Source organism: Mytilus edulis, chromosome 3, assembly GCF_963676685.1.
Source record: "Mytilus edulis chromosome 3, xbMytEdul2.2, whole genome shotgun sequence".
NCBI classification, from domain to species: Eukaryota; Metazoa; Mollusca; class Bivalvia; order Mytilida; family Mytilidae; genus Mytilus; species Mytilus edulis.
Window position 1 is genome coordinate 14320049 of NC_092346.1, and position 16204 is coordinate 14336252.

The 16204-nt window shown below is 31.9% G+C and overlaps 1 protein-coding gene across 1 annotated transcript in view; it reads left to right on the forward strand.

Moving 5' to 3' along the window:
* LOC139515869 (uncharacterized) overlaps positions 1-16204 on the forward strand; it is a 66193-nt gene that overhangs the window by 45706 nt on the left and 4283 nt on the right. The window contains exon 5 of the mRNA XM_071305607.1: positions 3246-4445. Within this exon, the coding sequence (XP_071161708.1) occupies positions 3246-4445 (1200 nt within the window). The remainder of the gene's footprint in view (positions 1-3245; positions 4446-16204) is intronic.

A 16204-nucleotide genomic window follows, 5' to 3' on the forward strand; every position in this document is an offset into this window, starting at 1 on the left:
TAAAAATAATTTTCTGAATGCTTTATATATTTTTTTATAAAGTGAAAAGTAAATTCACAAAAATGCTGAACTCCGAGAAAACTCAAAACGGAAAGTCCATAATCAAATGACAAAACACATCAAGAGAATGGACAACAACTGTCATATTCCTGACTTGGTACAGGCATTTTCAAATGTAGAAAATGGTGGATTTTTTAGCCCTAAACCTCTCACTTGTACAAAAGTAGCATTAATTTCCATTATATTGACAATGATGCATGAACAAAATTTCACAAATAGGGGTACAAAAACAACCTGGACCCCACCAAAAACTAGGGATGATTTCAGGTGCTAAAATGTGCTCAAAATGTGGTACCCGTCGTGTTGGTCATGCTGTTACAAAGCCGGTAAATAGTCCTAATTCGGTAGGTCACATTCGTGAAAAGGGAAATGGGTTGTAGTTACGACATAAGGAACATTTCCGATACCATCTGTATAACGAATATTCAATACGTTCAATCAACTCGTAATGGCGATCTTAATATTTACGAAGTGATGATTACAACTTCACCATTTGGATCTCTTGGTTTAAAATTTTAAAAAGGTAACAATTGGGAAGCTCTTTTGTCGTAAAGTTTTGTTTTCGACCGACCCTCATCATAGTCAATTTCTAGATATAAGTCCTAATCAAATGGCAAAATCAAAAGCTCGAACACATCAAACGAATGGATAACATCTGCCATATTCCTGACTTGGTACAGGCATTTCCTTATGTAGAAAATGGTGGATTGAACCTGGTTTTATAGCGCTAATCCTCTCACTTGGATGACAGTCGAATCAAATTTCGTTATATTTACAACGATGCGTGAACAAAACAGACATAATAGGTAAAATAGTCAAAATATGGGTACAGCAGTCATCATTGTGTTACAATCTCAAAACAAACAATCATATACAAAAAAGCACAAAAGCATCTGTTAAATTAAAAAACACTTTCATTGCATCGCGTTTCTGACGTCAGAAAATGTAAAAGTCACATAGGAACAAATTTTGTTGTTCAATGTTTATTCAAAAATATTACTATTTCACATGGGGAATGGTGATATACACGATTAAGAAATTAAAAGTTATGTTGGAAATAATTTCAGAAACAGACCCAGATTTAAAGTCGTCCAGAAGTTCCTTAGAATTTTTTAGAATCCACATATGGTTAATACCACTACGGGAGTAAAATAATTTAGTCGTTTGTCGTACAAAGTATTTTCAAATTTATAATAGAACAATAACATAATGACATATAAAAACAATAACATAATGACGGGAACTTTTAAAGTACAGAGTCACGTTATAAGAACCAAAGAAACACACAAAGTCGCATATACAAAACACACCAGTAAAAATGAAAGATAATACAAACACATTGACTGGATGTATAAGTACCGAGTCACGTCAAATGGATATCACAGAAAACAAACCAAACAGTAAAAGTAATATTAACTATAAAAAAAAATAAAAAATAAAAGAACAATATAACACGTTGTTAAGATGATAAGCAACGTCAGTACGCAGAGTCTATGCATCGAGACCATCATGTATTATTTTTAAAGTTGATACGGAATATTTATCAACAAGGTCTTGGTAGCTTCCGAAGAACTTTTTAAGAAAAAGGACGTGACGTTCTTTGACATACCCCTGATTCATCAATGCAACTTTCTGCTCAGACATTGGTGACGTTTTACAAAGTCTGAGTAGGAGCTGCAAGCTCTTGAATATCGAATAAGTTGGGAAATGTATATCCCATATGCAGGTGAAGTTGGTATATTGCTACTAAGGTGGCGGAAAATTGATAATTTCAAAATTAAAATCGTCTCTTTTGTCATAGATTTTGGTACTGTGATGAATGTGTATGTCAAATTCGAGATACACGTCGTCTAAAAATGAGGCGGAGGAAGCCTTGTCTGATGTTTCTTTAATTTCAAGTTCTGGGGAGTATATTAATGGAACCCAATCAGAAAAGTTCGGATTGTTAATGGAAAGAACATCAATATATCTGAAAGTGAAATAAAATAAGCTGACTTCTTTGATCTTCTTGTTTTTGACACTAGCCTGAAGGATCTCCGATTCATATGAAAATAAGAAGAGGTCGGCAAGGAGAGGCGCACAGTTCGTGTTCATAGGAATGCCGACAATTTGCTGAAAAAGTCTACCTCCAAATTCAACAAATATGTTGTCGATAAGAACTCCAGCATACTGATCACTTGTTATTCTGTGTAGCATATTTTACCCTTTTGTTCACTATTAACAAAATATGCCTTATGATATCCCAAAGTAATAAATTTATAGCGTATGCTTCCATTTTTATGTTAAAATCATTCTCAGATAGGGAAATATTAACCAGATTTAGACTAAGGTCTTAGTGTTTAGTTTTATTTGTGAAAAGTGCAAACTGAAGCATGACTGCTGTAAAACAGCAAATTTTTACTACTTTTACAACAACAAAAATATGTGAATATAAATACCGGTATCTAAATCATGGGTAGTTTTGCCCTATTTTGATGTTTTTATTACTGTTTTATATTGAGGATATGGTTGGAAGGGTGGGGATTTATTTAGTCTAATGCAAATATATGTTCATTATTGGTATAGACCATAAGACATATTCAAAATAGCATACACCGTTTGGTACAAGAAAAGAATTAGCAGCTAGATGAGGCCTGGTAGACCGGTTAGAATATTTGTATAATTATATGATTCTTAGATCAGATTTAGAATTATAGATTCTCGTTAACAGAAAGATTTCTGAAGAGAGGCGAAAGATATCAAACATTTATTCATCTCGTACAAGAAAAACAAACTGACAATTTCTTTGCAAAAATAAGAAAACAACGAAAAGTCAAAACAACAACTGTACACAACCCAAGAAAGAGTAATAAATACTGAGCAACACAAAGCGGGAATGGGGGATGGGAGGGGGATGTTTCAGGTGCTCTGAAAGGGTAAATATCCAGCTGATTATATCAAACTTGGACTTTCTTCTTTTGAAAACACTTCAAAAATTAGAAAATTGCAAACATAAATCGTAGCAAATTTTAATAGAAAGGGATATATGCGAAAGTATGAAAGAAAAGTAAGTTGGATTACAGTATATAACTGTGGACAAAAAAGAAAAAAATATATATTATTGTAAATCAAATATTGAATAACATTATTACTATACACTCCTGACAGACTAATGATTAACTTTATGTCTTTTTTTCTATGAACAGGACCAAAGGGAATGTTCAAAGCAATTAACATCTCACATGGACAAACTTTGTAAAGATACAAGTCTACATTTGAGAAAATGTCATCAAATTTCCAACAAAAGTGATGGTAATGATGAATTTCAGAAAATAAGGGAAGATATATTTGCCTCAGCAAACAACAGCAAAACAGCAGAGAAGGAATATCCTGTTAAATTTATACAACTAGAGAGAGTTTTACATTCTGAATATACATCAGAAAAACCTGTACGGATCCTTTCTTTCAATAAGGTCAAAGAATTAGCTTCTAAAATGTCTATTTCGATTACAGACGAGGATGAACTCAATCTATTTCTAAGATATCAAAATGAAATTGGTAACTTGTTGTATTTTAATGATATGCCAGAGTACATCATACTTGACCCACAATGGCTGGCAGATGCATTGAAATGCATAGTAACAGCCACAAAATTTCAGGAAAAATTACCCTATTTCATCGAGTGGAAGGAAGTAAAAGAAACTGGAAAGATAAAACTAAAATTGATAGAGGCAATATTTAATTCACAACAAACTTATAATAAGGATCATCAGAGCCATTTAATTGCTTTAATGGAAAAGTTTGACATTATAATAAATCCTGTGGAACAGGCAAACAGAGATCCTTTAGACAAAAGTTTATTTTTCTACATTCCATGTATGATGCAAGTGAATAAGATCGAAGAAGTGGACAAATTATTTGAGGTAGAAGATGATTGTAAATCTATGTGCTTATGCTTTATCTTCAACTTTCTGCCACCTTATCTTATTAGTCACCTCATTGTCTCATGTCTACGAAAATATAAAATAGCATCTGCTCAACAGCAGGAAGGACTCTTTAAAGATTGCTGTGTATTCGATGTGTCTGATTGTGGCTGTACAAAATTACTCCTAGTTAAGTACGGTAGTATGATAGAGCTTCAAATTTGGCAGTGGGATAAGGAAACACCCTGTCAATATAAGGAAATTTTCAATTTTGTTAAAGGTGAAATGGATAGAATTATTTATACTAGATATAGAATGACAACTGTGTCTTTTGAAATCAAATGGAAATGCTGTTTAACTAGTTACACTTGTGAGTATGGCTTCAAAGATTTTGGAAAAATTAAAGATGGAAAAGAATTTCATTGTGTTGAACACAAGAAAAAGCATAAATACAAAGACGACTGGTTTGGTGAGACATCTACGGTAAATATATATTTAAAAGCGATCATGGATAAGTTACAATGCATGACTACATACTAAGATAAGAAATTTCTTATCAGAGATTATAATCATTATTTGAAATTTAAGAAGACCAAGATTAGTTCAAAAATCATTTTAAGAATAATGATTCATTTTCTTTTTGCCCTATTTTCCACAATTGTGATATCCCTGATCGAGAGTTATCATCAAATTTTTCTTAGCACAAGTTACCCATGACTGGTGCTTCAAACGGAGCATGGTCTGAAAATCTTCCAGTGCACACGAAATCACCTTCTGGTAGGTTGGTTTTGCGAAGTCCAAAATTTTCATGAAGCGTTTTGTTGACCTTTTTTGTTATTTGATTTTTACTATGTCTTTAACAATTTCCCTTCGACTGATGAGTTTTGAATTTCCTCGAAGCTCAAATAGGCTATTCCTAATGCGGTGTCCTTTGTTTCTACGGGTCTGTTAACATTAGACAAAAAACTATATCCTCTGAAACAACTTGTCCAATTCAAAACAATTTAATGAAATCAAAAAAAATCATAAAGACAAGATATACAAAAAGTCAAATTTTCCGAAATCATTAGTTGACTGCGTCATGTCCGTATTGGATTATTATTTTCAACTCATTGTGCGTTTTTTGCCTATTAACATAGAAAGTTAATACACTAGACAGATGGATACTTATACAGTTTTTTTTTTATATCTCCAAAACAAAACAAAAACAAATCTGAAATCATAACCAAAAATATAAAAAAGGAAATGTTTCCGATAGTTTTAAGTCTTTTATATCATGTATATCACCAAACAGTAACGAAAAACGACAATTGAATTCAATTTCTGTAGGCAGTTCTTGATATTTAATATGTTTATAGTCATCAAAACTGAAAAAAATGCGAATCAACAATTGCTGTACAATTTTAATGCAGTTTAAATAGAATGCTTGAATAATGAATAAAAAAAAGTTGATACATGAAACAAAGCATTTTTTGTTGTTGTCTATAATAAGAAATTATAATTCTATTATACGTATAAAACCGTGTATTTATATTTTAATTTTTAATATGATAAAGAAGATGTGGTATGATTGCCAATGAGACAACTCTCCAAAAGAGACCAAATGACACAGAAATTTACGACTATAGGTCATCGAAGCCTGTTTTCAAATTGCTTCACATCAGGGTCAAAAGTGTCCAAAATTTCATGAACAGTTATATTCTTGTTTTTTTTTTTTTAATATTCTGAATCTAACCGTATATTTTGTTATTAGGTTGGTCTGACTCACGGTCCAAAAAATAACTTTGTTTGATTTCAACAAAAATTGAATAATTGGGTTTTCGATATGCTGAATCCAACCGTGTATTTAGATTTTAGATTTTGGGCCCAATTTTCAAATTGGTCCACATTGAGGGCGAAAGGATCCAAAATTAATATTTTTTGTTTAAAATCATCAGAAATAGACTTATTGTGGTTCTTTCATATGCTGAATCTAACATGTGTTTAGATTTTCGACATTGGACCATATTAGGTAAAGGTTCAATTCAAATGTTAAGTTCTTTTATTTTGTGTCACAATCAAAATTGAGATCTGTTTTGTACAATTAATGGAAATTGTAAGTAGATTCAAAGCTGAAACTTTCCATAAATTAATTACACACTAAAAGCCTTTTCGGAAAATGCCTTGAATTCTGTACAAACAATATCACAGCTTTGAGTTTTCTACAGCAGAATGTGGTATTGCCGAACATTTACTAACCAGAATAAATGCTTCAAGTGGCTTGCTTGGACCAATGAATTTGATAGTAGTTGAGATATAGATTCAATATTTTTTGCTAAATAATCTTAATGTTTTCTTCTGACGTTATCCTCCGGCTGAATAACTGTTGTTTTTATGATTATATATGAAATTCTTCAAAAATATTAAAATTTGAATAAAAGGACGATTTGGTGTAGTGTCAATGAAACCCAAACCAATAAATTTAAACAAGTAAAAAACATCTAGAGGTCTAAAAATGGTCTTAAATTGCCATATGTAGCACTTATTCGTAGCGAGTCTTTAAATTATGCCGCGAAGAAGTAAGGATTAGGGTTAGTTGCATTATGTTTTATGCATTTAAAACCAAAGACAACGAACAACTTGAATATTCTTTGTCTCTGTTTCATTTGAAATTGAATATTGAAACAGATGTGCTGTATAGTTCTAGATAATAAAGCATTGGAAAATATACTAATGCAAAAAAAAAATAAGAAACAAGATATTACATCAAGAAATAAAGAACAAGCAGTTAATTCTTTGATATAAGTATAAACAAGCCTATGATAATCATTTGAAATATTCATTTCGCCTTCTAAAAAGAATGATACTGTTTAGTTCAAAAAAAGAATTTGGAAATGATTTTTTTTATATCTTGTATTCACTGATATTTTGTTTGCCTTAAGTTTATTGTTATTTGCAATCCATGATGGCGAAAGACACCGATACTACCTTACATGGCTTTTGTGTGTTATCTTAGATTATTTGGCTGTTGCATTTTTAAGCAGCAGTAATGAATATGAATACATTATACATATAGAAAGAGATGAGCAACAAAATAACACAAATAACCAAAGACTTTAAGAGCTAAACATGCCGTCTTCAAATCTAGACCTGTATCTGAACTAAATATAACGTACTTGATTTTTGTAAGTTGAAAAAAAGTAGTGAATATTTACCACTTATGCAAAACCTCCAAAAAAAACCAAATACCCATTAAGATATGACAAAAAGAAACCACAAGCAAAAAATTATAATTTCCTGTCATGGATCGGTACCTAATATCCGTTCTTTTCAATGTTTTGTTATCATTTATGTAATACCAATCATTTATTCTGATGTCGATATCGGTGGCGTCAATATGTAGGTTCAGTCTGTGGTTAAAATTTTTAGACATCAATAATTTGTCAAAACTTCGTGGAATATTTACAAAATTTGGATTAAGCTGGTTTAAGACAAAAATACATAACCCAGAGTGAAAATAAGCAAACTTTCGTTTTTACATGGTAATTTTTTTAACCATCATGGTTTGTTAAGAAACTTGGACGAAAACTATACTTGAAGACCATAAAAAAAGCATTTTAAGAAAATTTTGAATTGAATTTATTCAAAATTCTCAATTTATTTATAAATGAATAAAATTGAGAATGGAAATGGGGAATGTGCAAAGAGACAACAACCCGACCATAGAAAAAAACAACAGCAGAAGGTCACCAACAGGTCTTCAATGTAGCGAAAAATATCCGCACCCGGAATCGTCCTGCAACTGGCCCCTAAACAAATATATACTAGTTCAGTGATAATGAACGCCATACTAATTTCCAAATTGTACACAAGAAACTAAAATTAAAATAATACAAGACTAATAACATGAATAAAGGCCAGAGGCTCCTGACTTGGGACAGGCGCAAAAATGCGGCGGGGTTAAACATGTTTGTGAGATCTCAACCCTCCCCCTATACCTCTAGCCAATGTAGAAAAGTAAACGCATAACAATACGCACATTAAAATTCAGTTCAAGAGAAGTCCGAGTCTGATGTCAGAAGATGTAACCAAAGAAAATAAACAAGATGACAATAATACATAAATAACAACAGACTACTAGCAGTTAACTGACATGCCAGCTCCAGACTTCAATTAAACTGACTGAAAGATTATGATTTCATCATATGAACATCAGGCAATCCTTCCCGTTAGGGATTTAGTATCATACCATCATAACATATATGAGAAGAACATAACCCGTGTCATGCCAACAACTGGTTTTTGAATAAATGTGTTTAGTTCCGATACAAAGACCCTATAAGTGAATCAATATTAACGCCAAAATATGCAATCTTTAATGACCTGACAACAGTATCGTAACTATATCCCTTCTTAATAAGTCTATTCAAAGGTTTTGTTAGTTTTTGAGGTGAATACTGACACCTTTGTGCTTTATAAAGAATATTTCAATAAAAACTTGGATGTGAAATACCTGAACGTATAAGAAGTCTGCATGTTGAGTTATATTTACGAATGATGTCCTTATACCGATGATAAAATTTAGTAAATGTTTTGACTAGTTTGTGATATCGAAAACCCTGGTGTAATAATTTTTCAGTAATACATAAATTTCTCTCGTTAAAATCTAAAACATTGTTACATACACGAGCGAATCGTACAAGTTGAGATATATAAACACCGTAAGATGGTGACAAGGGAACGTCACCATCTAAAAATGGATAATTATCGATAGGAAATGAAAAATCATCTCTTTTATCATAAATTTTAGTATTCAGCTTTCCGTTAGTTATATAGATATCAAGATCGAGGAAAGGGCAGTGGTCATTGTTAGTATTAGTTTTATTTAAAGTAAGTTCAACAGGATAAATTTCTTTAATATACATACTGAAGTCGTCATTATTGAGAGCCAAAATATCATCCAAATATCTAAAAGTATTATTAAATTTGTTTATCAGATGTTGTTTCGATGGGTCTTTGCTTATTTTTGTCATAAATTGTAACTCATAGCAATACAAAAACAGGTCCGCAATAAGTGGTGCACAGTTAGTCCCCATTGGAATTCCGATAATCTGACGATATACGGAATCCCCAAAGCGAACAAAAATGTTATCTAGTAAAAATTCAAGGGCATATATAGTATCGAACATTTTTTTAAGTCATCCTTAACTAAATATGGCTGACTAATAATTTTTTTTATTCTTAAAATGGATGATTAATTTTCAGTCTTTTAAATTTTCGCCACATTGAAAATTGCGTACTAATATTCTGAAAGTTAACTGCTGTTTGTCTGTCGGTCCGGCAAATAAGCTTTCCACACTTTTTTCATCTTTCTTGAAGATACTGAATTGATATTTGGTAAATAGTTTTATCATGACAAGTTACAGATCAAGTTCGAATTTTGTTCTTATGTGAGAGTACTATATAAAACCATATGTCTGTACAAATGGAGATAACTTATTTGTTTAATATATTTTCTTTTGTAAATTGTTTGAAGAATTTTGTTGCGGGTATTTTAGTGATTTTTTATAAACTAATTTCTGAGTGTTATACATATATTTTTTTTTTCTATTAAGTGAAATCCTTTTATTAGACAATAATCTATTTTTTATAAAGGTATATACATGTATTTCATCACTTTAGGCCTCGGTCATACCTTACCGGATAGCACGAACGGACGGCAAACGGATGAAAATAAAAGTTGTCCGTTGACAAAATTGTTATCCGTTGGGAGTCCGTTGATGTACTGAAAGAATAAAACGGACGTGTAAGGGATGCATAACGGACACACACCGGATATGCAACGTACGAGAAACGGAAACGTACCGGACAGAACGGATGTCGAACGTACATCCAACGGAAGAGTACTGCATAAAGCGGACACCTAAGCGTACCGGATAAAACGGATGAACAAGATTTACGGAAAAATCAAAGGCGACAATAATAATACATGTAAATCGCATAAATATTCAAAATGCTTCTGTGTAACTGGTTTTGGTTTGTTCTTCAAAATTCCGCCAAAGTGCATTGTCTGGCCTGAATAAGAACTGCTTGATTGTGAGGACGTGCCTATACTCTAAGATCGATTATGAATTCATGAACCTTAAGAAATCTGACATACCAATAATTGGCATGTATCCGTTTCAGATCCGTTCATCATCCGTTTTATCCGTTATACGTCCGGTAGTAGTCCGTTTCTCATCCGTTCAACATCCGTTTTATCCGTTAAACGTCCGGTAGAAGTCCGTTGGTGAATTTATCTTCGAGACCTCCAACGGATGTATTACGGACACGTAACGGATACAAAACGGAAACGAAACTGACGAGTACCGTACAAAACGGACGCCCAACGTACGTTCAACGGACATTTTATCTGTTGGACGTCCGTTCAAAGTTTTGAACATGCTCAAAATTTTCAACCGGACAGAACGGACGTCGACGGATAAAACGTACGCTTAAGGTAGATCATAAGTAAATGTTTTTTGAGACAGAATTTTCTTAAAATTTGCCAAATGAAGATTTTGCTATGCTTTTTTCAAAAATATAACAAAAGGTTTTGGTCACCGTGATATTTTTTTAAGCTATGAGTCGTTGACAATTGCCTTATTTTGGTTAGTTTGTTCATGAAAAAACACATAAGAGTGCATAAAAAAAATTCTATGAGATAGAATTTTGAAATAAATTGTGAAAAGATAGGTTTCATAATATGTTTTAAGAAAATAAAAAGAAAACATGGTGTCACCGAGCTTGTTTTCTCGCCACAAGTAAAAATAAAACAATTCCCTATTAGCCTAGTATAAATTTTGTACTAAAAGAGATATCTCCCCTTAAATGGCTCATTAGAAAAAAATGATTTTAAAAACCAAAAAGGTACATATTTGTTAAAATATTTTGAATAATACAGTAAATCAACAAGTTTTCTTTACATTAATAAACAGTCTAACCATTGAATTGCCAATTTGTTTCCAAATTTGCTGATTTGGGAAAATAACTAGACCGATTTTGTACTGTGATTGTACAATCCAAGATGGCGGTATACCATGAATCTACCTTAACGGACATGGACGGACATCTAACGGATAAGAACGGACGTCTAACGGACATGAACGGATTGAAAAAAAGTTATAAGTTAGGCGTCTGTTCGAGCTATCCGGTAATGTGTGACCGAGGCTTTACATTGTGTAGATAAAAGTTATTGACATTTTATAGATAAGTTACAAATCTACATTAGTTTATGACAAATGAAAGAAAAACTGTTTGGAACTATTAATTAGGTCTTTCCACTTTTCTGTGGAAAGACCTATTGTTTTTCTTCTGATTACTTTTTTTTTCTTCCGCCTAATTTTGTTCTTGCGATAAATATTTGTTTCGCAATATGTTGCTTAGATACTTGGTATATGATATCGAACATTTTATGCGCTTTTGAAATTTACCCTGCATAACCAAATACTTTTCTTTGTAGGAGTTATCTCCCCAAACACTGTTTTCCTCGTATCCACTACTCCTTCCCAACCATAAAAGATTACGACAAATTTATTTTATAAAATTGCTCGTTATATCCTTCGCATAATTTGTCCTATTTCGACCGAAGCGATATGAGAGTAATTCCCCTTATGCATTTGATATAAGTGATATGCATTTCTATCTTGTAAACCATAAGTGATAAAGACCTAGGATCTTTTGATTTGAGGTCCTTGGTGCAAAAAAAATGAAAATTAGGTCAAGGTCAAAGGTCAAAGTCATATTCTTATTTTTGAATTTGGCTTATTTCCACTCATTTCCAGAAACCGTATAAGTTATCGACAAATTATTTTTTTCTAAATTGTTAGTTATGACATGTCGTAATTCGTAAATTTTGATTGCAAAGGTACGTTGAACGTAAAAGGTAGTTTTTTCTCCTCTTGTATTTAAAAATACGCGTATGGTGATATAACTCATTAACCAAATATAATTAAGACCTATGGTCTTTTGATTTCAGATCCTTGGTTTATGACCTTGAAATTGATCTCAAGGTCATAGCTATATTTGACGTTCTAGATTTTGTTTTTACCTCATATGTATAGATGATAAAGCCATGAGACTTTTGGCACAAGGTATCAAACCATTTAACCTTGAAAAAAACAACCGGAAGTGACCTTGTGTAAATCGGATGTAGCTATTTTTTGTTCTTTATTAATATAAAAGTATATAGAACCAAATATTTTTGGAATCAGTGTCAATTAAATATTCAAATATTATGAAAGTAACATTTTTCAAACCGGATGTAACAAATTATCTCTCTTATAATAAATATTGTATAGAAACCATATATTTTTGGAATCAGCGTACAATTAGCTATCATTTGACGATTGAAATGACACTTTAAACTTAATTTTACAACTTTCGTATTAAAATACATTGTTTTTGGTGGAAAGACCTTAAATTGTTCTCTGAATAATTGGTTTTTAATTATATTTGTTTATCATTTAAAAATAGATATACATTGTATTACATCATATCTTATTTTTGAGAACTTTTGAAAATATCTTATGTCTAAGTTTTTTCCACACTTTTTTGTTCATGCTTGCATATATTGATTGACAATTGGTGTATAGTTTTATCATTGCAAGTTACAGATCAAGTTCATTTTTTTTGTTTCAGTCAGATAATTTTGTGCAGAGTTACATAATATATGGTCCTTCGACTTTAAAATTCACTCATATTATCAGTTTTCCACACTGTTTTTGGTCATGCTTTGAGATCTTGATTTGATATTTTCTTTTTGTTTACACTATGAAAAGTTATGTGAAAAGTTAGCAATTTTGTTCAAGAATAATGAATAATTACCTGGTAGGGGACTATGTATTGCCATGTAAAACTCTCAGAATGCTTGGTATATATCTTTTTTGCGAGGAAGATAGAAGTTAGACAGAAAAAAGCAGTAAGCAAGTAAGGCAGAGAATATGAATTGAGAAAAAAATGAAAAAAAAACAGTACAGTGTCAGATTGGAATTGAACTCCTTCCAATTGTAAGTCATCGTGTTTACCAATTACGCTACAGCAGATACATAACACATACGTTAAAAAACCGTATTTATGCCCCATTTATGGGCATTATGTTTTCTGGTATGTTCGTCCGTTCGTTCGTTTGTCTGTCCGTTCGTCCCGCTTCAGGTTAAAGTTTTTTGTCGAGGTAGTTTTTGATGAAGTTTGAGTCCAATCAACTTGAAACTTAGTTCATATGTTCCTCATGATATGAACTTTCTGATTCGAATGCCAAATTATAGATTTTCCCCAATTTCATGGTCCATTGATCACTGTAAATTCATCAATTAATTCGAGTTGTTAATTATTAAAAATGCGACTGAGTTGTAAACTGAAGAATTTAAACTCGCACTTTGAAATATTTTATGTGAATTTAACAGGATTTTCTGAAAAAGTCTAAAATGAGAAAATCGCAATGATAAATGCACGTCATAATTTCTGAATTTACAGTAGTGCGGATGGGGCATCCGTGTACTATGGACACATTCTTGTATTCTTTGAACTGGCAATTCATTATAAACGTCTTAGTTACAGTGTTCATAATATTGAAATTTTGTCAAATAGGAACTGTGCGAGTAAAAAACAGTTATAACATATCATTTGTTTCATTATTCCCAAAATTACCATGACGTTCGTGACAGTCCCCTTTTGAATTTGTGTCAAAACTCAACACTGTCTGCTAAGATCTCACTTTAAATACATGCAGTTATATATTCAAGAGTACTGTGTTTCTTTTTTCATAGATGTAACATTTAAGATGTACAGAAACTTATTATGTCTTTGTTTTGTTCACACATAGTTGTCAATATAATGGTTTTTGATGCGACTGTCATACAAGTGAAAGGTTTAGCTAGCTATAAATTCATGTTTAATCCACCGTTTTCTACATACGAAAATGCCTATACCAAGTCTGTACCAAAAGTTGTTATCCAGTCGTTTCATGTGTATGAGCTTTTGATATTGCCATTTGAATAGGAATTTTCCTGTTTGCATTTTCCTCGGAGTCAGTATTTTTGCGATTTTACTTTTTACCATTATAGTTCAACGAAAAGGCTCATGAATACCCGAAATCATTTCTGGTCAACAGTGCGTTTAACTATTTCGATGATTCGATGAAAACTACGACGATTTAAAAAATAAATGTTTTAACGATGGGCCTATCTGTACGGCTCACTTAGATATTTGAACTGCATCATCATTTATGTTCAAGAAATGTGTGGTACAAATATCATTGTGGGTCGTCTGTACATTCATAGTTTAAAACGCAGGAAAACCACATTTTGAAACTGCCGTTTTCAACCCTATTTAGCAAAATAAAACATAAATTATATCAGCTGAAGTTGGAAAAACTATCAGAATTTACAAAATATAGGGTTGAAATTAAAAAAATAAATGTTATTATAATTTATGATACGTCACTTTTATTTAAGGAAATTAAAGATATAGCCGAGTTTACACCACAAAATCTACTATTGGTACAAAAATATTGATGCAATTAAGGAAGTCTTAAGGTGGTATCCAACACCTTCACTTAAATTAATTTGGCTCGTTTAATTTTGATAAAATTTTGACAAAGTATTAACTTCGACCCTTTGACAAAAATATAAAAATTTCAAAAAATTAGAACCAATCATTTTATCAGAAAAATTACACTGGTTATATAGCAGTTTAGGAAGTACACCACTAATTAATGGCCCCATTGCTTTCTATGTTAAATTCCTCAATTTCGAGTGGTCACAGCTCTTTTATCTTAAGTTCAAATAAAGTGACAATCATTGCATGTCAAAGCAACACCTTCTTGTGTCCTGTACTGAAAAAATCAACATACCTTACATTGCATATAAGAATGAACTGGTTCCCGGAACTTCGGATGTACCAAAAACAGGTACTTCCGATCTGACAAAAAGGCAAAATGTACCCTCCTTTTTAAATTTCATGCCATTTTTTTATTATTCAAATTTATCAGTCAAAAATTGTTCTGCAATGATCACCAGTCATGCAGCTTTCATTTGATACCAAAATTAATAAAATATTCTAAATATATTGAAAGTTATGTCCATGCGTAGGAACTATTTTGTGTTAAATATGTACTACTTTCTGGTATGTGCTTTCTGGCCGGGCCTGAATTAGTGGTGTTACACCTTTAACATACACTAGTTTTGATCATTGAGAAGCTTAATATTTCCTTATCAACACAGCGTATTTAAAACGTTTAGCTGATTTTACAGAGTTATCTCCCTGTAGTGTTAGGTATCAACTTAAAGCATGGCTAGACCTAAATATATAAAGTTTCAATTTAGTTTACGTTTCATAAAAATCACGTGGATTTTTATATGCATCTTGTCTTCCAGTCTGTAGAAGGTAGAAACAAAATAACAAACGAGGTTTATTTGATACGGACCTCAGTTTCATAGTTTGACTCTGCTTAAGTTTGCAGATGTCTATTGTTTACCTATTGTTCATATTAACTCTCAACATTTATTATATGAGGAACGCTTTTCAATCCTCTTTCAAAACTTGCATTTAAGGAACATCTTAATGTAATATGGCCGTATTTACACCACATAATTTACTCTGATTGCAGACAAAACTAAGCACCAGGAAAGTTGTTAAGCATGGCAGGAACTAGAAAATTAATTCTAAATGCCTTCAATGTTTCAGAAAATTATAAAGTTTTCTAAATTTTTAGGTTTGTTTTTTGTTCTCACAGAAGGTGTCAAAATAGATTGAGTTTTGAAAAATATTTCAGATTTTCCGCTATGCAAACAATTTTAGTAAGTTGTATTGATGACCTGAACAATAAACGGAAAATTGATATCTGCACAATAATAGGTGATTTAAACCGTATAAAGGAGTTGATCATATCGAAGGAAACCCGGGTGTTTGTATATTTTATTACCTTCTGTAGGCTTAATAAATTCCAGGTTAGTGTTTGATTTTCTGAATCATAAAATACTTTCAATTTTTTTTCCTACATTTCTTGGTGCACATATTTGTCTAAACTTGGAGTAAACTCTTTGTGGTGTATACGTAATTAAACACGATCATATCTTTATACGACCGCAAACATTCAATTGGTTAGGGGGGGGGGTTATGGCTCAAATCAGTTAGCAAATAGGGGCAAAAAGGGGTAAACAAGGATTTTTCTGGTAAAAAGACAATTTAGACAATTTAAAAGCAGTGTAAGGGAAATAATCCAA